At 51.4% G+C, this 21,023-nt stretch overlaps 10 protein-coding genes across 10 annotated transcripts; 5 read left to right on the plus strand and 5 right to left on the minus strand.

The window, feature by feature from the left end:
• Positions 1 to 155: 155 nt before the first annotated feature.
• On the minus strand, positions 156 to 1,217 carry N7468_000169 (Zn(II)2Cys6 transcription factor rglT; the record flags this gene model as incomplete). Its single annotated transcript, XM_058469466.1, has 1 exon — positions 156 to 1,217. One exon carries the CDS (start codon positions 1,215 to 1,217, stop codon positions 156 to 158), a length of 1,062 nt encoding a protein of 353 aa, XP_058335497.1.
• Positions 1,218 to 1,624: 407 nt separating this feature from the next.
• On the plus strand, positions 1,625 to 3,944 carry erb1 (ribosome biogenesis protein ERB1; the record flags this gene model as incomplete). Its single annotated transcript, XM_058469467.1, has 2 exons — positions 1,625 to 2,518; positions 2,607 to 3,944. The coding sequence occupies 2 exons, from the start codon at positions 1,625 to 1,627 to the stop codon at positions 3,942 to 3,944; spliced, it is 2,232 nt and encodes a 743-aa protein (XP_058335498.1).
• A 292-nt stretch (positions 3,945 to 4,236) lies between these two features.
• N7468_000171 (putative AAA family ATPase/60S ribosome export protein Rix7) lies at positions 4,237 to 6,528 on the minus strand (the record flags this gene model as incomplete). Its single annotated transcript, XM_058469468.1, has 3 exons — positions 4,237 to 6,114; positions 6,178 to 6,417; positions 6,475 to 6,528. The coding sequence occupies 3 exons, from the start codon at positions 6,526 to 6,528 to the stop codon at positions 4,237 to 4,239; spliced, it is 2,172 nt and encodes a 723-aa protein (XP_058335499.1).
• Positions 6,529 to 6,652: 124 nt separating this feature from the next.
• Positions 6,653 to 7,496, plus strand: N7468_000172 (ESCRT-III subunit protein VPS20; the record flags this gene model as incomplete). Its single annotated transcript, XM_058469469.1, has 3 exons — positions 6,653 to 6,696; positions 6,844 to 7,207; positions 7,290 to 7,496. The coding sequence occupies 3 exons, from the start codon at positions 6,653 to 6,655 to the stop codon at positions 7,494 to 7,496; spliced, it is 615 nt and encodes a 204-aa protein (XP_058335500.1).
• Positions 7,497 to 7,713: 217 nt separating this feature from the next.
• Positions 7,714 to 8,574, minus strand: N7468_000173 (PITH domain-containing protein; the record flags this gene model as incomplete). The annotated part of the gene is made up of 3 exons (XM_058469470.1): positions 7,714 to 8,126; positions 8,192 to 8,371; positions 8,457 to 8,574. 3 exons carry the CDS (start codon positions 8,572 to 8,574, stop codon positions 7,714 to 7,716), a joined length of 711 nt encoding a protein of 236 aa, XP_058335501.1.
• Positions 8,575 to 9,092: 518 nt separating this feature from the next.
• N7468_000174 (putative ATP dependent RNA helicase) lies at positions 9,093 to 11,065 on the minus strand (the record flags this gene model as incomplete). Its single annotated transcript, XM_058469471.1, has 2 exons — positions 9,093 to 10,790; positions 10,841 to 11,065. 2 exons carry the CDS (start codon positions 11,063 to 11,065, stop codon positions 9,093 to 9,095), a joined length of 1,923 nt encoding a protein of 640 aa, XP_058335502.1.
• Positions 11,066 to 11,382: 317 nt separating this feature from the next.
• Positions 11,383 to 12,801, plus strand: N7468_000175 (CUE domain-containing protein; the record flags this gene model as incomplete). Its single annotated transcript, XM_058469472.1, has 5 exons — positions 11,383 to 11,403; positions 11,456 to 11,777; positions 11,841 to 12,086; positions 12,143 to 12,412; positions 12,467 to 12,801. The coding sequence occupies 5 exons, from the start codon at positions 11,383 to 11,385 to the stop codon at positions 12,799 to 12,801; spliced, it is 1,194 nt and encodes a 397-aa protein (XP_058335503.1).
• Positions 12,802 to 13,193: 392 nt separating this feature from the next.
• On the minus strand, positions 13,194 to 13,630 carry N7468_000176 (mitotic-spindle organizing protein 1; the record flags this gene model as incomplete). Its single annotated transcript, XM_058469473.1, has 3 exons — positions 13,194 to 13,268; positions 13,358 to 13,435; positions 13,553 to 13,630. 3 exons carry the CDS (start codon positions 13,628 to 13,630, stop codon positions 13,194 to 13,196), a joined length of 231 nt encoding a protein of 76 aa, XP_058335504.1.
• Positions 13,631 to 16,658: 3,028 nt separating this feature from the next.
• Positions 16,659 to 17,147, plus strand: N7468_000177 (GNAT family N-acetyltransferase; the record flags this gene model as incomplete). The annotated part of the gene is made up of 1 exon (XM_058469474.1): positions 16,659 to 17,147. The coding sequence occupies one exon, from the start codon at positions 16,659 to 16,661 to the stop codon at positions 17,145 to 17,147; it is 489 nt and encodes a 162-aa protein (XP_058335505.1).
• Positions 17,148 to 17,696: 549 nt separating this feature from the next.
• Positions 17,697 to 20,474, plus strand: N7468_000178 (putative transmembrane glycoprotein; the record flags this gene model as incomplete). Its single annotated transcript, XM_058469475.1, has 1 exon — positions 17,697 to 20,474. The coding sequence occupies one exon, from the start codon at positions 17,697 to 17,699 to the stop codon at positions 20,472 to 20,474; it is 2,778 nt and encodes a 925-aa protein (XP_058335506.1).
• Positions 20,475 to 21,023: the final 549 nt, after the last annotated feature.

Genomic DNA, 21,023 nt, shown 5'->3' on the forward strand with positions numbered 1-21,023 from the left:
ATGCGAGGATAGTTGGTTTCATTACATTCCAGTTCGAGGATTTATTATTAAGAAGGAATCATTGAATAGCAACGCTGGAATGCAAGGCATATCAGACAGGTAAAAATCATAATGGGCTTGCTTCGTTCATAGCCTTCACCACGTGCATGACGTTTTCAAGGGGCTGTGATATCCAGGCCTTCAGGTACCACTCCGCCAGGAAAGTCTTCTGGTTTGAAGTTGAATTTTGCCAGGACCGCTCTTGCGCTGCCAACAACACGCATACAAAGCAGGCTCCTTTCGTCGAGTGGTTGGCAATCTTTCTTTTGGTCTCCGGGCCCCAAGAAATGATTATCATGCAAAGGATGGTTGCCAGGCTCATGCCAGCGTCGCTGACGGTCCTCGACGGCAAGAATTAATTCCAAGAGGCTTGGCTGTCCGGAGCAGGGCCTAACAGCATCTGGGTCAAGGTTTCCTCCTATTACACCTTTCCGAACAGTTTGCTGCAGCCATTCCCTCCAGCCCTGTGCCGGGTCTTCGCTATGTGAGATTTTTTCAATATAGTCAGGCGGGGCATGTTGTATCCCAAGTTCGATAGGATTACTTTGAGCGAGACGAAGCCAGGCATCGGCTAGTACTGTTAAGAGTGCCCCGGTGAACATGACATTTTGGACACCGGTGGCAAAACTCTTGGGGCAAATCTCACAGGAAATCACATTGTGCGCTGTCCTAGCCCCAATTTGCAGAGAGCAAATCGTGTGTGAGTTGACAGGGAAAGCAGAGATTGATGAAATGTGGCTCAGGCAGAGATATAGATAGGATAGGCATGTACATTGGCGACCGGCGGTATTGTCAGTAGGTGGCGTGAGAGGAAGAGATGTGATATTCGCAAAGTTCAAAGGACTGGAGATTGGGTCCGCCGCGGATTGTAAAACAGTCGAAAAGTCAGGCCAGTCACCCTGAGAAGCAGGATACGGGTCTTTCAAGCGCTCCGGCGGCATGCCCCAGGCAAGACTCTGGTGTTCGACGTCCATAGGCAGACCAGATTCGTTTGGATTGCGCCAGAAAATCAGAGGGCACAACTCACGGGCTTCTAGCGCTGCATGGCTGATGCCGAAGTCTGGAAGGGCAAATGATGGGTCTGGAGGCGTGCCTTCGGGGCTTGGCCAGACATTACTGTTCGATAATTCGGGCACATCGTCCTCGACACGGGATCTCTTCTTCGGTGGGCGCCCCATTTGCTTCTGTACAGAATAATTGCAGCTAATCGATTGCTTCAAACATCTAGAGCACCCTGAAAGCTCCCCAGAGCATTTCAACTTTCTTTTCCCTGTGACAAGCGGTCTACATCAGCATTTCACCAAGCCTTTGCGCTGCTTTGGCTGACTTACTGCATTCGTCACATGCTGCGTGACGTTTGGGCTCAAGTTTAGAGACCGCGCCACCCTTTTGTAATAACGTCTCCATATGATCTCCCTCCAGTGATTTGTGGTTGATTATTTCGTCGACTTTCGAGGTCAGGCGCCGATGAGATCAATCGGCGATACGCGATAAGATTGGAGCGGGGAGTCATGTGGGCGGTGAGCGGCGATGGACAAGAAAAAAAAAAATCGGGAACAATTGATGTTCAAGCTCAACGGCAACAATGGACGCCAGGAAAGCCTCCAAAAAGCGCAAGGCGGTTACTCGCGATGTCGAGGAAGAAGCTGGTGTTTTCTCTGGTGACGAATTGAAGAATGAGAATCTCAACGGTACCCTCTCGGACAGTGCCAATGACCTGTCTGAGAGCGAAGACGAGAGCGACTCCGAAGTTGAACTTGTCGATGAGTTCAGTGACGAGGAAGACGAAGAGGACGAACTGGACAGTGACGAGATCCCTTCAGATGATGACGAGGATGAACGGAAGAATCAAGTCAAGAACACTGATGAACCCAACTTTCGCATTGTGAAGGATGCCAATGGAAACGACCGCTACCTTTACGATGAAATTAACCCCGACGACAATTCAGACTATTCCGAAGCTGATGAGAATGCGAACACCATCGGAGACATTCCGCTCAGCTTCTATGACCAATATCCTCATATTGGTTACGACATCAATGGCAAGAAAATCATGCGTCCAGCCAAGGGCGAAGCCTTGGATGCCTTGCTCGATAGCATTGAGATTCCCAAGGGGTGGACTGGTCTCACCGATCCATCCACTGGCAAGCCATTGAACTTGAGCCAAGATGAGCTTCAGTTGCTGAAGCAGGTCCAGATGAACGAAATTCCGAGCGAGGGCTATGATCCTTATGAGCCTCTTGTTGAGTACTTCAGCAGCCAGAAAGAGATCATGCCTCTCAGCGCTGCCCCTGAACCCAAGAGACGTTTTGTTCCTTCCAAGCATGAGGCCAAGCGTGTCATGAAGATTGTCAAGGCCATCCGAGAGGGCCGCATTCTTCCGTACAAGGCTCCTGAGGAGCGAGAGGAGAAGGACGATAATTTGATTAACTACGACCTATGGGCGGATGAAGCCGAGAGGCCGGACCACCCAATGCATGTCCCAGCGCCCAAGCTTCCGCCCCCCCGGATACGAAGAGAGTTATCACCCACCTGCCGAATACCTGCCTGATAAGAAGGAACGCAAGGAGTGGGAACAAACTGATCCTGAGGACCGCGAGAAAGATTTCCTGCCCAATGACTTCGGCTCTCTTCGCCGAGTTCCAGGCTATGAAAACTTTGTCAAGGAGAAGTTTGAACGCTGTCTGGACCTTTACCTGGCCCCTCGAGTCCGCCGAAGCAAGCTGAACATCGACCCTGAGAGCTTGCTTCCTAAGCTCCCCAGCCCCGAGGAGCTGAAGCCTTTCCCTACTACATGTGCTACTGTGTTCCGTGGACATAAGGGCCGTGTCCGCTCACTTCACGTTGATCCGACTGGACTCTGGCTTGCAACTGGTGGCGATGACGGCACTGTTCGTGTTTGGGAACTTCTTACTGGTCGCCAGTTATGGAGTGTCCAGCTGAGTGACGAAGATGCTGTCAATGTCGTTCGTTGGCGCCCTGGAAAGGATGCCGTCATCCTTGCGGCCGCTGCAGGTGACGATCTTTTCCTTGCTGTTCCTCCGATTGTTGATCCAGAAATCGAGAGCGCTAGCTTGGAGATCCTTGATGCGGGCTGGGGATACGCTTCTTCGGCTCCAGCCCCTACTGCTGCGGAGGCCAACAAGAAGAACACCCCTCCTAAGTGGATTAGACCCTCGTCTGCTCTTGCTGACGCTGGTGTATCCGTGGTTATTCCATTGCGGTACGTGCCAAAATCGATTTCCTGGCACCGGCGCGGTGACTACTTCGTCACTGTTTGCTCTGGCGCTTCAACACCAGCCTCCGTGGCTATCTCCATCCACACTGTCTCCAAGCATCTCACGCAGTTCCCCTTCCGTCGCCGCCTCAAGGGTGGTGGTCCCCCGCAAACCGCACATTTCCATCCCTCAAAACCCATCCTTTTTGTTGCAAACCAGCGCTCAATCCGTGCCTACGACCTTTCCCGTCAATTGCTTGTTAAGATCTTGCAACCCGGTGCCCGCTGGATTTCCTCCTTTGATATCCACCCAACCTCATCAACCGCATCGGGAGGTGACAATATCATCATCGGTTCCTACGACCGTCGCCTTCTCTGGCACGATCTGGATCTCTCTCAGCGACCTTACAAGACACTGCGGTACCACCGCAAGGCTATCCGAGCCGTCAAGTTTCACCCTAGCGGGCGGTACCCTCTCTTTGCGGACGCCAGTGACGATGGTTCGTTGCAGATTTTCCACGGTAGCGTTACTGGAGACATGCTTAGCAACGCAAGTATTGTTCCTCTGAAGGTGCTCAAGGGACACAAAATTACTGGTGAACTCGGTGTGCTGGATGTCGACTGGCACCCTCGGGAGGCGTGGTGTGTTAGCGCTGGCGCGGATGGAACGTGCCGTTTGTGGATGTAATTATGGTCTTGATATGCATGGATATCTTTCATTTTGTCATTGGCGTTTTAACTATCTGTGTGTGCATATCTCGATGTATAGCCTCCCATATTCTCTCTAAAAGTATTTATCGCTCAATCTGGCTTTCCACTGCTAGTATATATGGAGGTAAATACCATGATGTTCATAGAATGGTCGGATAACAGTTCTGTTCGCCTCAAACTCCATGAGCTCGAATGGGTATGTACATGCGCCGGCGTAAACAAATGGGTATTGTGAAGTATACCTTGTCCAAAACTCTATATCCTCCCTCTCAAACGACACCGCCACTCCAATCACGCCGGAGCTTCTCATACTTCTTTAGATCAGAAACACTCGGCCGAATAAACGCCTTGGCAGCAACGAAGTCCTCAAACTTGATGGTGTCACGACGTTTGATAGCATTGTAACCAGCACGACGAAGCAAACTGCCCAGATCAGCACCGCTGAAGCCCTCACATTCCTCAGCCAGTCTGCGCAAGTCCTCGCCAAAGTCAATAGCAAGCTTGCGGACAAGGGTCTGGAGAATCTCTGCACGTTCAAGCGGCGATGGAAGATTGACAAAAAGAAGGGTCTCGAGACGGCCAGGTCGAAGCATGGCAGGATCGATGATGTCGGGGCGGTTAGTTGCAGCAATGACAAAAATGCCTTGGCGACTGCTCCCTAGACCATCGAGCTCCGTAAGGAGAGTATTGACGACTCGGGCGGAGGCCTCTGAGAGACTGTCATCACGCCGGGGAACGAGAGCATCCAACTCATCGAAGAAGATAACGCAAGGAATGGAGGAGCGAGCACGGACAAAGACCTGGCGAACAGCACGCTCCGATTCACCGACGAACTTGTTCAAAAGCTCAGGACCCTTGACGCTGATAAAATTGGCGCGGGACTCGTTGGCCACAGCCTTCGCGAGCAGCGTCTTACCACAACCTGGTGGTCCCCAGAGAAGAACACCGGTAGGTGCGGTGATACCAACCTTGGCGTAGATATCGGGGTTCCTGATCGGCTCGACAATGGCCGTAGAAAGCTCCTCGCGCACTCCACCAAGGGCACCGATATCAGCCCATGTTGTATCAGGAATGGTTGCAAATCCTTCACGCTTGGAGGATGGTTGAATCTTTGGAAGTGCGGTGAAGAAATCGGCATTCGAGACAAGCACGATCTCGGTTTCTTCGCCACTGGGGTTCTCTTTCGCATGAGAAATGAGACGACGCAATTCGCGAACCTTGGGGCTGAGATCATCGTCGCCTTCAATTTCCATCTCTTCGCCACTGTTAGTTTTGAGAATGTCTAGGTATCGCTTGATAGCCGCGGAGCCAGCGGTGGAGACCAGATCGTTAAGATCGGCCCCGACAAAACCAGGAGTTCTCTTGGCCAGGGTTTTGAAGTCAAGATCGTCTGCCATCCGCATCTTGCGCGTCAGAGCTCTGAGAATTTGTTCTCGCACAGGCTCTGATGGCACAGTCATGTTGATTTCCTTGTCGAAACGGCCTCCTCGTCGGAGAGCAGCATCTAAGCTGTCTGGTCGGTTGGTCGCTGCAAGCACAATCACTGGTTTGCCATCCGTTTTTTCGAGGGCAATATCATCCATACACGTCAAAAGCTGGGCGACAATTCTCTTCTCCATCTCCCTCTGTGCGCTCTCTCGCTTAGGCGTGATTGCATCAATCTCATCGATAAATATCAGACAAGGCGCAATCTTCTTCGCTTCGTCGAAGTACTCCCGTAGAGCCTTTTCAGACTCTCCCGACATACCAGACACTACAGAGGGGGCGGAGATCGAGATGAAAGGCACCCCAAGCTCAGCCGCAAACGCATTCGCAATCATCGTTTTACCACATCCCGGGGGGCCATGTAGCAGGACTCCGCGTGGTGGCTGTACATTTGACGAGAGGTATACTTGTGGGCGAGTCATGGGGAGAATGACTAAATCTCCAAGCTCTTGAACCACGTCATCCAAACCACCCAAATCTGCCAAACTGACATGTGTAGGCGGAGATCGATCAACGGCAACTTCAGCCTTGCGTCTCTTAGAGGCCGACTCTCCCCCATTTGTTCTTCTCTTCGATGATGCACCGGACTCGGGTTTTTTGGCAGGGTTGGCTTTCGGGGTGTTCCAATTACCGACGATGCTCTGGTTTACCCCATTGGCTTCCTATAACGAGCCATTAAGTTAGAAAAGCGTATGTCCGAGATTTACTTCATCGAGCACACGTACCGTAGCTGGGGGCTCTTCTAGGCCCTCAAAATCCCCCTCTACCGAATCCTCCTCCTCATCATTCTCATCACTCTTAAGAACCTCCAGAACTCGCTCCAGACTATCCTCGAGTAGCTTCTTAGGCTTCCGGTTTAGACTGGAATTCGATTTCTTAATTGACTCGTAGACTGCTGCTACGGAAAGGCGCACACGGCCGGTATCCGCTTGATCGTCAATGATCTTGCGCACGACTTGGTAGACCTAGGGCAGATATAAGTTCCAAAGCCTGTCAATCCCATTGCCAATTGAATGCCATACCTCCCGATCGAGCCCCTGGCTGAGGGTGGGCCTGCCCCCGCGATTTCTAGGCATGTTGAACGATGTGCGATAACGAGGGAAAAAAAAATTGGGGAAAGCGGAAGAGATAAAAGGACCCGCAGTGGTCGTTTAGTCACCAACGTCATCCCGGTTCGATAGTTCCAACAACAAATGCGCCATGGGGAACACAGGGAGTTCACAGAAGATCTCGTCGCAGGATCGGTGAGTCACTGGTTGTCTGATTTGACGGCACTCTGCCTTACCGTCATCGCTGAAGTGGAGCGCACTACGTGCATCATGCTCACGAGACCTCCGAAGCCGAGCGGGATGCGATACAGACATGCTAACATAAACAACCTTAATCTACAGAGCGATTCTCGATCTCAAGAACCAGCGCGATAAATTAAAACAGTACCAGAAACGTATCACCGTTCTGACCGACCGAGAGACCCAGATTGCCAAGGAATGCCTGGCGCAGAATGATCGGCGGCGGGCACTGCTTGCCTTACGGCGGAAGAAATACCAGGAGTCCCTGCTGGAGAAGACAGATGGGCAGCTTGCGCAGCTCGAGCAGCTAGCAGGCCAGGTGGAGTTTGCACTGGTGCAGAAGGACGTGATGTACGGTCTGCAGCAGGGTACGCAGGTCCTCCAGGCGATCAATAAGGAGATGGGCGGGATTGAGGGTGTTGAGAAGCTTTTGGGAGAGAACGAGGAAGCACGCGCTTACCAAGAGGTATGGATTATGCCTATCTCCACTGGGGACATATTTGTCCGGTCTCTATGAATCTAGTCTGACTAACATGGTTCGCCTTTAGGAAATATCTCAGATGATTGCGGGCAATCTGTCCACGCAAGACGAAGAGGATGTCGAGGACGAATTGGAAGCTCTGCAGCGCGAACTTGCTCCACCTCCCAGGCTGCCTTCAGCTCCTGTCACCGATTTGCCTGAGCAAGAGGTCCAAGAGACACCCACTGAGCCCAGCAAGGCCAAAGAAAATACTCGAATGCCGCTGGCGGCATGACAACGTTATCTACATCTTGATGATCATGATATAGACCCGATCAGAGTATTGCATGGCGCCTGGTGTTTGCGTTGATACATTATTTGTCCATCAGTCATTATTGCTTGCAGGCTAGACCTCATAATACATTGGATTGGAATTTCTCTCATGAGCCCGATGACTCTGTTTGGTTTTCTCAGTAGCTGTTCCCGGTTCGTCCCAGTATGCGTAGTCATGATCATTGACCGGGCATGATTCGCCCTCCAACACCACTCACTCCTGGGATTGCGACATGGTCGTTAGGATTGGCGGCAGCTTCATACAAGAAGCTGACGGGTTCCCGGTTCAACGCCATGAATTGGCCCTTGAAGCCAACATAGCCGACCTTCGTAACATCATCCTCACCGTCGCTCCAGTTATCTTCAAAGAAGAGCGTGATGGATGTTGTTGTGTTCCAGTGGGCCCGGTTGAGGGGGAGCTCGAAAACATCGGCCCCGACTACTGGCTGCGGGATCTCAATGGTTTGTGTTGGCGAGAGCTCCGAAGCGGTTGAGAAATCAAGATCATCACGATTCTTGAACAGCTTCAACGTCTTGGGGGCTGCGGGCGTCGGCGCAGTGTACAACAAGAGTGCATGGAGCTTCACCTGTCCTGTAAATCTGATATCACATTAGTATTTTCGTCATCCGCATCGCGATTTTCGCAGTGAGGGGCACGTTGGCGGGGTAGCAGGTTTGCGGTCGCTTGAAAGACCATGACATAGACAGCTCTCGCCCCGATCGAGGTAAAGAAGGGAGAAACATACGGGATGTACATGAGCAGTTGCTCATCGGCGTCGCTCTCGAGCTCTGGCTTGTCGTCGAGTCGCTCCGCCCATGTCTTCTGGACAATTCCAGCTCCAGCCTTTGGCGTAGCTTCTGCGGAGGCGGGCTGGTTAGCCTTAACAGAGAAAGTCAAGCGCCAACGGGGTTATCCACTTACCATTCAGTGTAGTGATGGAGTCGAAGTCGATCTGTGAGTAAAGGAGGGACTGGATGGCCGGGGTAATATCATTTCGAGTGATCGTGCCCATCTTCTCCATGGCAGCCGCCATCCCCATGATGGTGGTGATGATGGTCTGACATGGTCTTGTATACGGTGAGCCTTGGACAGGGTCTTGTTATTGAAAATGGAGTACAAATTTGTTGAGAGTCGAAGATGGAGCCATTGTTGAGGGGACATTACCAAGGTGCGCGGCTCTGACTACCGCTTACCGTGGATGAACATTGTCGCTTTATATCAATTTGCCCCAGCCAAGTCCTTGGACCGAGCCTGGCTATGGTGACTAATTTAGATCGCTGGACTATATTTTCCTTCTTTAACTTAGATAAAATTGATTCTTCCATTGAATGTAGATAGATTACTTTATTTGGTAGTGATACGGCATACCCCAATGGGCACCCGAGTCACCATGCCCTTTCGCTTCTCATAAACGATCAGGTTACTTTGTAATATTCAGGCGCATATTCAACAAGATAGCTCCTCTCAATCTTGGTGATGTCGCGAATGTAGGTTTTATTGCCGGTTTCCATGATTTCGTGGAAGATCACCCAGTCAGCCTTTCGATTCTGCATTGAATTAGTAAAAATCTGGAAGCAGATGGACCAGAGAATAACATACAAACATCAGAGATGATGGGTGTGGGTGAAGGGTTAATGCTCCGCTGACTGTCTTGAAAGTCCCGTCGGGTTGCATCTTGGCCGCATGGGCAAAGTAGCCAGTTGTGAGGCATCGTCGAATCTGCTCTGGCTTTTGACTCAAATCTACAGATTGGCGAGATGACAAGGTCTCGTCAACCTCGATGCCAAACCGCTCAAGATACCGCTTCAGCTGACCACGAATGCTAACTGCACGTTGCAGGGCCTTGAAGTTTAACAGGTTATCACGACACCATTTCGAATCTTTCTTGCCTTTGGTGACGAACGCTTGGTACACATTCAGATAGGTAAGATGATCACCTTCTTCAACGGCGAACTTGCGGCGGTGGCTTTCAGCATTCTTCTTGTCACCATCATGATTCACCCATACAGTACCCTGCAGGCTGACCATCGCGGCGATTGAGAGGATTTCACTAAGACAGTTAAACTTAGGAGCCACGAGCAGGACCTTGGCCATCATGGGATCGACTGCAAGCTCTGCCATGCGCATGCCAAGAGGTTTCGTGAGTTTGGCATGATCGTCGACTGCACCAAGCGAGAACAAGAGCTCAAAGGCCCTGATGACGAGCTCAGCCGGGGGCGGTGTCAAGAAGTCAAATCGTACAATGTTGTCAATGCCTAGAGCCTTGAGCTGCATGACGATGGGTGCAAGGTTCGATCTTTGAATTTCAGGCACAGTCACCTCTAGAAGCTGCTCGAAGGATGACTGGGTATAAAGACGAAAGCATTTTCCAGGTTTAGTTCTTCCCGCTCTTCCGGCTCGCTGGGTAGCAGAGGCTTTTGATATCGGGACCGCAGTAAGAGTTTCAATGCCAGTGCTGGGGTTGTATGCTCGAAGCTTGGCATAGCCACAATCTACCACGAACACGATCCCATCGATAGTAACGGAAGCCTCAGCGATGTTGGTTGACACAATGACTTTTCGGACACCCTCGCCAGCCGGTTCAAAGACGTACATCTGCTGTTCAGTGGTAAGACCGGCGTAGAGAGGCAATGGTGATAGAGAGGCAGACTTTGGGTGAAGAGACGCGGCTCGCTCTGAGATGAGTTGTATGGCCCTGTCAATCTCTTCGCGGCCAGTCATAAACACAAGAATATCTCCTTCTCCCTCCTTTGTATGGATATCAAAAACTGTCTTCACAGCTCTTTCTACGTAATCCTCGGTGGGTTTCTCAAGATAGAATGTGTCCACCGCGAACATTCTGCCCTCTAGACTAATAATACGTCCAGTGCTGCCCCCAAGTTCGCTCGGGTCGGCATCAGGCTTGTAGTCTTCTCCAGCAAAGAACCTGAGAAATTCCTCTGCTTGAAGCGTCGCACTACTGATGATAATGCGCAATTCGGGTCTCTTGACCCGGATCTTCTTCAGGATCCCAAGAAGCACATCGGTACTGAGAGATCTCTCATGAGCTTCATCAACCATGATGACCGAGTATCGAGAGAGCAGCGGATCGACCAATGCTTCTCTGAGAAGCATTCCATCGGTGAGGAATTTAATCTTTGTAGAAGCCGAGGTCACATCCTCAAACCGGATAGAGTAGCCAACCTGTTCTCCAAGTTGGCAACGCATCTCCTCGGCCACTCGGGTTGCTACCGTCGTAGCCGCGACACGCCTTGGCTAATATCAAGTTAGCACGACTCGCCGCTTGTAGCTCTGGTACGACTTACCTGAGTCACCGCAATAACTTTTCCATCATTGCACCATCCAGCTTGTTCCAGATATTGCGGAAGTTGCGTTGTTTTACCACTTCCCGTCTGACCCACCACGATTGTCACCGGGTATGTCTCCACAACATAGAGAAGACTCTGCTTGTGTTTTGCTATGGGGAGAAGGGATGCTGGCTTGTATAACGCCGGGATGAATGAAGTTGAGAGCTCCTGCTCCGAAGACATTGCGACACGAAGGAATGGAAAACTGGAGATGACGAGAGCGAATTCGGCTCTAAAGGCAACAGAAGGAGCACAAAAGTAACGCGAGCGGCAACATTCTGGGGTGTCACTTTCTACCCAACCGCCTACTCATCTATACCTTGCATTACTCTACGAACGTGTTGTAGACCAAAAAGTCGTGACTATAAGCTACCCGCATCACGTGCATCCCACGCCGCTGGAGCTTCCCCGATGATCTGCCTGCGCCACGTTTGGATTTGTATTCCTAGGCAACTCTTTTCCTCTTCTTTTCTGACTGTTTCCGTGCCGAATACTTCAAGATGGCGGACGAAGAGAAGCAGGTCAGCTTCAATAATTCCTCAAATTTGACTCAAGGCTCACTTCAACATGCAGACCACCCCCATCAAACCCCCTCTGGTTCCAAACAGCCCCCGCGCGGGGGCCGAATCGCCAACCACTGCGCGACCACTGGATTTCAATGACGAGGACGAACCCCAGGAGAGCGGTGTCACCACTGCGAGCCCCAGTGAGCCTCAGCAGACCGCGACCGAGACTCCCGCAACTGCCCCTCCAAAACCACCTCGGCCTCTTGGCCCCAGGGAGCATGCGGAGAACACTCTCAAGGAAGCTTTCCCCTCCGTGGATGCGTCGGTCGTCAAGGCTGTTCTAGTCGCAAGCAACTGGAACGTTGAGCGAGCATTCAATGCGCTCCTGGGTGCGTTCGAGATCTGCTGGATAAAACTTCGAAGACTTTGTTGACATGATTATACTAACACAGGCATGACGGATCCCACTGCCCAAGAAGATATGGTTCCTCCCCCAAAACCCCCTCGCCCCTCCCAGCCTGCCACATCTACCACTCGAAGCCAATTGGAAGCCGATGAACTGTATGCCCGCCAGCTAGCGGAGCGCTACAACTCAGACGGACGCCGCCGTGCGCCGGCACCTGGATGGGAGAATGATCCAAGATACCACCGTCCCCGAGGCGGCGAGGAAGAGGAGAAGGAATATAACTTTTTCGATGGTGAGATTTCATGGAGCTTGATCGCGGGGGGTGGCTGGTGCTGACGGCGCATGCAGATGATCTACCTAAGATCCAAGAGAACCTGCGCAAGGGCTTCCTGGAGACACAGTCCAAGGTCAACTCATGGATGACAAACTTTAAGAAGAAGTTCGATGGCGAAGAGGAGGAGGAAGAACCTAGTCAGCAGTACCAACGGCCTCCCGCCTACGGACAGCCCCGACGAAGTGGTGACCTCGGTCGTCGCAGCGGAGACCGTGAGCGATATGATGCAGACCCGCAAGTTCTTGGAGATGACTTTTCAGCGCTCGAGCTTCGAGACTCCGAAGGTACGACTTATCTGAACTCCCTCGCGTTTGTCTAAGCTAATGCAAGAACCACAGCGCCTCCACCCCGTCCTCCCCGCCCTGGCCAGTCCAGCCTCAAGAAGGCCACCTCTCCCTCGCCAGACCGACGGAAGGTGTCTTTCCAAGAAGGCCCACCAACAGAAATCGATAATGCGGGTGTGGAGACCAAGAAAAGCCCTCCACCAAACGGCGGCAAGTCTAGCAAGTGGCAGCCACTGGCCACCGTTGATCCATCTCCTGTGGCCGACAACGACCCGTTCAGCCTTGGCGATAGCGATGATGAGAAAGAGACCAAGCCCAAGGAACAGACCACTGAGGGCGAGCAGTCGAAACCAGCAACAGAGAAGAAGGACGAGCAAGCCTCGAAATAGCCCCGGTAGTTTTAGCTCTGAGATGTGCACGAGACCAACCCTTATGTTTTCAAGCGCTTTGATTCCCAGCTCTCTCCCGGCAATCCTACCCCTAACTTGCACATGAATAAATGACGCTTTAAATCGCCTTAAGCGGCGACGTGAGAATTCGCCATTTTTTCTAGTCCATGCTACTGTACCCCAGAATCGGTCGCACAAGCAATTTACCATAATGATTTGAACTCCCAAGGTTATAATGCGATAATGTAAATATGAAGAAGTGGTATCGTGTAACGGAGCCGCAAAAGTACCTTCAACGCCATAACCTCTCATTCCATGTATTCGACCTAGGTACCTTGAGCAAACCACCATTCCTAAACATAAACGGCACCGTTGGGACACAAGTGCCCAAATTATTCCGCACCTTGCGGGTCTACTGGGCCGTGCCTAGAGGTACCCGCCTCCCTGCGCAGGTCCTTGATCACAGTCTATAGCGACGGTCAGGTACAGCGATCTCGCAACAAATATTCTGGAACAGCAAAAATGAAACACCAGCTATCCTGGCCAGGAGACTTACTGCGAGAGCATCTGGGTTGACCCCATTCTCAATCAACGAGACGCACAGAGACAGCTCCGTACGATTAAGATTGGTATTCTGCGGCGGTTCAGCACATTATGAAAACAAACCGGCGAAAAGCATTGTATTCGTGCTTCGGCTGCAGCGACGCTACCGCAACACCCGGCACAAGTGCCATGGAACCGGGCCACTCACCAAGATCTTTGAAATGTCTTCCAGGATATCAATGACATCACGCGCAGCTTGACGCTTATTCTCTGCTTCCGAGGGCATGTTGGCGTTGGGGTGGAGAAGGAGGAGATGTTTGGATCGAGATGATGCCCGGGATTGACACCTGAGGCGTCAATACTTTGCTCCTGGGCCAAAGACGCTGAATAGGCCCGGTCAAGCTTAGGAGACTGCGGGACTGAACCAAGCAAAGAGTTGCAGGGCTATCTGAATCAATAACGGCAAGTATGTAGATAACAGAGAGTCCTGAGTGTGCAAGGCTACAGACGCTGTCAGAACGTGGCTTGGGTGGGGGGGGGTTGGTTTAGCCATGTGGTTCGGGCATCATTGTGCATGAACTCGTCTCTAGAAGTTGGGAGCAAGAATGCGGGGTGTGCACTTCTGCAGAATTTCAAGTCTATTTCTGCCTGAGCCCCTTACCGTCACACAAGCTGGAGATAGTTGCATTGCTATTCATTACGAGATATGATGTTCATGGACCCCAAAAACCATCTCTGAGACGCTCGCCGATTTAATTCCCCAAGTACACTTTTCGCTTTGAATGAAACCCGACACAGGGTCTCTAGGCTTGAGGTGAGGACAGAAAGCATAGCCTTACCAGCTGATAGAGAAATTTCTCCTCTGTCATATATCTTGAACAAAGAGATACCGGTTGCCAGAAGGGCTTCGGCCATGACCTCTGAATTTGGATCCGAGATGAGGAGATCTGGCTCTCTCCCGTCTCCGATTTGAGACACTCGCCGAGCTTGATCTAGGACGTTGATGATAGCTCGAACACAGCTAAGCTCGGATAACCTATCGCGACCAGGTACCTCAAGAGACCGGGCATCGATCTCGCCGATAAGGAGAAGCAGCAACGTTTGGTAGTGTATAATGGTAATGACTGTCTAATTGTCAGGAAAGCACCACAGGTCGTTAGCAAAAGGCTTACAGTAACTCAATCTATCTCTCGAGTCAATAAGCCAAATATCCCTTCGGAGGATGTCAAGCAGCGGCAGGAGTACCTCCTCATAGGTTCGTATATCTGCAAGAATTGAATTAAGGTATTTGTGGAAACTGCTATTCGAGTTTTCTTGCCGAAGATTGTTGAAATTGCAAACAATCATGGTCTTATGTAAATTGGCATGCTTGAGTAAGACAGATAGCACATCTTCCGAAAGTGGCTCGATTGTCGTATGGAGACTCTTGAAAGATCGATGAAACACATGTGTGCGGTCTCGGACTATATTCCAAATTTGGTCGTCAGGCGACAAGTACGATAACTTGCCATGAAATGTGGGCTCGATGAAGCGGAAGAGAGTCTCGCACTGAAATCCTAGCCAAAGGGCCATATCTTGCCTGGATCCTTGACATGATTCGCCGTCGATGACTGTCTCCCTTCCATGCAATACTTTTATTTGTGTAGAGGCCTTGGCAAAACATATTTCGGTGAAATTGGAAGGGGTTCCTCGCATCGATAATCCTATCATTCCCAGGAAATATAAGGCAAAGGCAGAATGATAGCTTGTGGTTGCCATACAACGTGATGCTTCATTCAGTGCTTGCTTCCAAGTCGATATCATGCAGCCATCTTTTTGGATTGTCTCGATGTCCTTTGATTCACTCCGTGAGCTACCACTTGACAAGAGGACCTTCAAAGAGTACAAGCGGACGGCAAGCGCGAACGGGTTCTGGTTTGGATCGCGATAGAAGCGATGGACAGTTTGCCCATCTCTTCGCGAAGGCAACATATCTAGATCAGCCAGAAAGTTGACAATGGAGTCCGTTGGTGGCTGTCGGATGTTAATATGGAGAACTCAAGAGGCTCAGTCAGGTACACGAACGGAATGAATAGAGACCATTGGGGAGCTGTGGAAGTTTATTAAATTGAGCCAGCATGATTCCAGCACATCTGAGGAGATCTTTAGCAGTACGTCATCCAGCACGGTGCTGTTCTGCTTCTGGTTAATATCCCGTGTTGCTACCAAGGAGCGCGTGCGATCAGGCACTTCCGCTGGAGGTCTTTTCCACTACAACGGTAGTCAGTTGAGTGCAGATAGGGTATTCAGCGGGTATCCAACTTTGGCGATGCAATCCTTCCCACGGCGAATGCAATTGGAACAAGATTGTCCGTTCTTTTGACGAGCGTCACAGCCTATGCGGGCTTTGGCGCAAGGCCCACATCTTGTGTATTGTTTTCGCCTCATCATTATGCGTGCGAGGAACAGACGTTTGAACCGATGACATGAGAATACGAACTTTCCAAGGTTAGAAACATACCTGGGCACCTCATCCTCTGCTTACGAGTGGACCGGCGTTTGGAAGCCCCGTTAAGCCCGGGTGCACGGGCCATACCAGCAGCAGTTGGGCATCCTCGATTAACGAAGTTACTCGGGGTGGTTCGTTTATTCTCTGTCAAGTAATGGAAGTCGCTTATCAAGGACATATCCTGGAGAGCCCTGGTCAGACGATCTGCTTCTTACGGGAACAGCCGTCTCTACTAGTAATGACCTCAGTTGCATGTCGGAGGAACCAGTATATCGGCCGGCGTCTATAGGGTTAGACGATCGTGATAACCTTTAACTGTAATTATATAATATCGGCTAGTTTAAAAAAGACTTTAAGTTCCTGGCAGTGCAAAACCATCACAAGGGTCGTCCTTTCAGTCTTGTTGCTTTCCCGACATGAATTTACAGTACATAAACTTGGGGCAGGGAGGATCCCTTGAAACTTGAAGCCGCTGAAAACCCTCATAAATAGGAATTGACATAAGTCTTTCCTTAAGACCAAGCTTCAAACAAAGAGAGACTCTAGTAGTCCGCCTTTTCTTCCAAAAGAACAAATTATTCGATGACATACCGTGACCCTGCAACTGTTTTGTCCCTCTCAATAGCCTTCGCGTAGTGTTTTGTTGCCTCAGGCCATGATCCACTCAAAATGACCCGCCTCGTCCACATTGATCCAATAGTTCTTTATTGACGTATATGCCACGCAGAGGATAAAATTGCCGAACGTGGCAAGCACATCCTCGTGTAGAACCAAGTCTCTCGCCAGGAAGGCGGAATGAAGCGGCATCTTAACAGCGCGCTCAAGAATGCCCCCCACAATCTCCGACATTCATTCCTTGAAGAGGAACGAGGCACTAGAGATCCTCACCCAGATCTCACGCGTTGAGAAGAAAACATTCCCTACCAATGAGGCATTCCCATTCGGCGAAGAGCTGTGGAGAAAGAAGCCCAACACGCGAGTTCTGTACGCGACTCAATCTAGGGAGGGGAACGCCCCAGAGCTTATCGCGTACGCCGTGTATGTGCGCCAGAAAGGTGTAGCGCTCTTGCACAAAGTCTGTGTGATCGAGTCCTGTCGACGACAGGGCATTGGGGGCCTCCTTATGTCCTACATTCAGGAGCGCCTGCGAAGGGAAGGCTGCCAATACATCCAGCTATGGGTAGACAAAGCCAGGGAGCCAGCACGGAAACTATATCAACGATGTGGATTCGAGGAGAAAGAACAAATCCCTGACTACTACTCCCCTGGACGAGCAGGCATTCGAATGACCCTTGACTTGGATCGTGGTGTATGAGCCCTCCTGCATTATCCTGCCCCTATGGAGGGAGGGGGATGGATGTCCTACCGCATTGACGAGGCAATCGGGAGGAGAGGGAGCGTGATTCTTGCTTTTAGAGCCTCCTTGGAATATGGTTAGGGGCAAAGGTCTCCAGGAATGATTGGCTCCTGCGCTCCTCGACTGCTGGAGGGGGTGCTTATCCCTTGCAGTCCGAAACGTGAGCCCGAGTCCCGACGCGCTCTCCATTCCCGACTGTCATTTTGTCCTCTACTGCATACTTTGGTGACGTCGCGCATATCCAGGCATGGCTTTCTATCGCAAGACCCGCCCTGAATGGGGTTCTATGAGTCCCTTTGGCACGAGAGGGAGCCGTTCTCCTTCCACCCGATCATGGAGGCGTATCCTCTCATCTAACGCCCACCTCTTCCCATCTCACCCATTCACTGCACAACCTGGTTGCGATACTATTCACCATCCGAGAACGTGATCCACGCGTCTGGTCGTGCTAATTAGGCTGCCTTCAACTACAGTCTTCCGAGCGTGCTCGGGCGTGCTCGACCAGACATGGCGTTACTTCTGGCTATTCTGACCATCGTAGCTTTGGTGAATGCGGTGGCTCTAACAGCCAACTACCCAATTAATTCGCAACTGCCTCCGGTTGCGCGAGTGGAACAACCGTTCCATTTCGTGTTTGCAGACGGCACATTTGCCCACTCGGACTCGAACACCAAATACTCACTATCAGACGCCCCGTCATGGCTCTCGGTAGACAGCAGCAGCAGAGCTCTCCACGGGACACCTCAAGCCAGCGACACAGGCGCGAAGAAATTCAAATTAATAGCGTCAGATGGATCGTCTTCTGATAGCATGGATGTCACTCTCATAGTCACAGCGGACAAAGGGCCAACAGTGGGCAAACCTCTGATTGAGCAGTTAGAGAAGCTTGGCCCAGTGTCCTACCCGACGACTCTATATATACACCCTGGTCGAGCATTTGCCATCGAATTTGATTCAGATACCTTCGAGAATACGCATCCCTCTACGATTTACTACGGCACCTCCCCTAATAACGCTCCCTTGCCTTCTTGGATCAACTTCGACCCTGTGGCCCTCAAGTTCGCTGGCAACAGTCCAGCATTTCCCGGCGCAGGACCACAGGCCTTTACTTTTCAACTTGTGGCTTCTGATGTCGCTGGATATAGCGCGGCCAATGTGACTTTCCAGCTTGTGATTGGGCCGCACATACTTGCATTCAATGAAACGATGCAAGTCTTCAACCTAACCCGAGGCGACAAATTCCAAAGCCCCAGTTTCCAGCAGCTACTTACCTTGGACGATTCGCCGATCCCAACCAAGGACCTGACCAACATTGACACCGATCTCCCCGACTGGTTGTCCATGGACCACCAATCGATGTCGCTCAGTGGCACCCCTCCCAAAAATGCGACCAACCAAAATATCACTATCACGGTGACCGACAGCTACTCGGACCAAGCTCAGCTCATGGTACGGTTGAACTTTTTGAAGCTGTTCTTAGAAACGGTTGAAGGTTGCGAAGCAACCATTGGAGATGATTTTATGTTCATTTTCAACCAGTCGGTTTTGACAGATAACTCCGTCGAGCTAGACGTTGACTTGGACGGAGATCTGTTGTCGTGGCTTACTTACTTTTCCGACAACAAAACTTTATACGGTCACGTCCCCTCGGACACAGACCCCCAAAAGATCAATATCCCTCTGAAGGCGTACCAAGGAGGGATAGAGGATACCCAAGACTTCCAGCTGGATATCTTGGAACCGTCAGACACCAATTCCACCTCGGGTGACCCCTTCACCGACTCATCCAATCCTTCTCGGAAAAAGGCCGGCATCATCGCGATTTCAGTTGTCATTCCAGTTGTGGTCATTATGAGTTTGATCATTCTATTCTGTTGCTGGCGTCGTCGCAGGAGATCGAATGCAGTTGAAGAGGGCCAGTCTCCAAAGCAATCGCCTCCTCCTCGACCTTCACGACCGGACTTTCCGGACCCTGAAGAAGCTGCTGAGAGGATGTCGCAAGATGATAAATCGGATAGCTGGGTAAATCCTTTCTTGCCTGCCTCTGACCTCCCTAAGCTCGAGCTGGGACCTGCATGGAACGTGGCGTCCTTTGAGAAACCAAAAGAGTCCTCGGATCCGTCCCCCAACCCTCCGCCTCGCTCTCCCAAACGTGGTACTTTCGTCCCCCTGAGAGACTCGATAATCGAAGAAGATAAACCCATTCGCATATCCCCTGCCAAGAAACAGCGTCTCTCGTTCACGAGCAGTCCTCCTGTGCGCCGTCGAACCAGCACTCGTTCACGGCGGGAGCCATTGAAACCAATCCAGCCACGAGCCATGAAGCGCGAGTCGATCCAGTCATCTAGATCCAAGCGGTACTCTAAACGATCCAGTGGTATTTCCTCGGTCGCCTCTGGCTTACCGGTACGGCTGAGTGGCGCCGGACACGGAGCTGGAGGGTTTGGGCCCCCTGGGCATGGAGTGGTGCATAACTCTTGGCAGAATAATCGAAGCTCTTTCATGAGTGACGAGAATAGCTTTAACAACATTGCGCCGCTCTTCCCTCGACCTCCGGCAGCTGCACGAATGCGACATAGCTTAGCATCTAGCATCCCCGAAAACCCCAAACGAGTGACGCTCCGAACCGTGGATCCCGACGAATCTGTCATCTCTGAAGCCGATTCTCTCGAGGCGTTCGTTCACTCCCGGGCAAAGCATCGCAATTCTACCAACCCGCTCTTTTCTGGACAAGTCAGTAACGGTCGCCGCTCGTCGGGACTGCGAGCTCTCGAAAGAGCACGGAGTGTGCGCAGTCGCGCTGACACCGTCTCCGTATCCACCTTCACGGACGAATTCCGCCAGTCGATTCAAGACCGACCATACTCGACCAATCTGTCTGTATCTGAATACGGAGACGAGAACCGCCTGTCATCATACCAAGGTCTGCAACCACCACCCGGCCTCTTCCCTCTAGCCGAGGGAGGTGGCCGCAGCATGAGCCAGCTGAGTATCGCACAAGACTACCGGGGAGTGATCTCACCGCTGCCTCGGTTCTGGAGCGAAACAAGCCTCAGCAGTAACAGGCGCATGGACTCAGGCAACTATGCCAAGACTGCGGCTCCAGCAGCAGTACCACCCAGCTCCTCAGTCCTGTCTGACCTAGACGAACATCTTTCTCGCAAGGCGAGTCCCCTGAAGACCCGTAACCATTCGCCGAATGGGCAGCTGGAGCCGCCCCCTCCCATTCAAGACCCCCACCGTGGGCTTCCTGTGGCTAGTAGCGGGGAGATAGCCTTTGTTTGATCATCGTGATTCCCTTGATTCCCTTTCATTTTCTTTTCACCTTTCCGTAGTTTGTTTCATGGAATATCTTTGGATCTGGAGTTTATTTGGGGTGTATTGCGAACAAGATATCCAATGCTGATAGTGATGGTGACGGTGCCAGTGATAGCGATAGCGAATAGGAACAATTGATTGCTTACAGCTCAGGGCAGAGCGTGGCACGTGCAGGTAGGAGGTAGGATGTGATCTTCAGCAGTGGGCCAGTAGCCGATCGCCATGGCTTGTAGGTCGACGACAATTAGGCTGTCAAGTCAGGGCTGTCTAGGCTGCCTTGGTGGCAAGGAATCCTTCACCGTACATGGGGGGTACCTTTGTGCACACGATGTGGCGTAATTGATACGGACATTTCGTCAATGCCCCGCCATCCGAGGCCTCATTGAATAGGAAACTATTTAGATTCAAGAACCCCCCTAGAACATACAAGACTAATTTTACAATTCAGAGCCTGCAAATTTCAATAGAGCTGCGTGGACTACCAGAGCACACGAGCGCGGTAATATTACCCTTTCG

This window comes from Penicillium chermesinum (genome assembly GCF_028974085.1).
Source record: "Penicillium chermesinum strain IBT 19713 chromosome Unknown utg000001l:1.0-1975020.0:1.0-1976611.0, whole genome shotgun sequence".
NCBI lineage: Eukaryota > Fungi > Ascomycota > Eurotiomycetes > Eurotiales > Aspergillaceae > Penicillium > Penicillium chermesinum.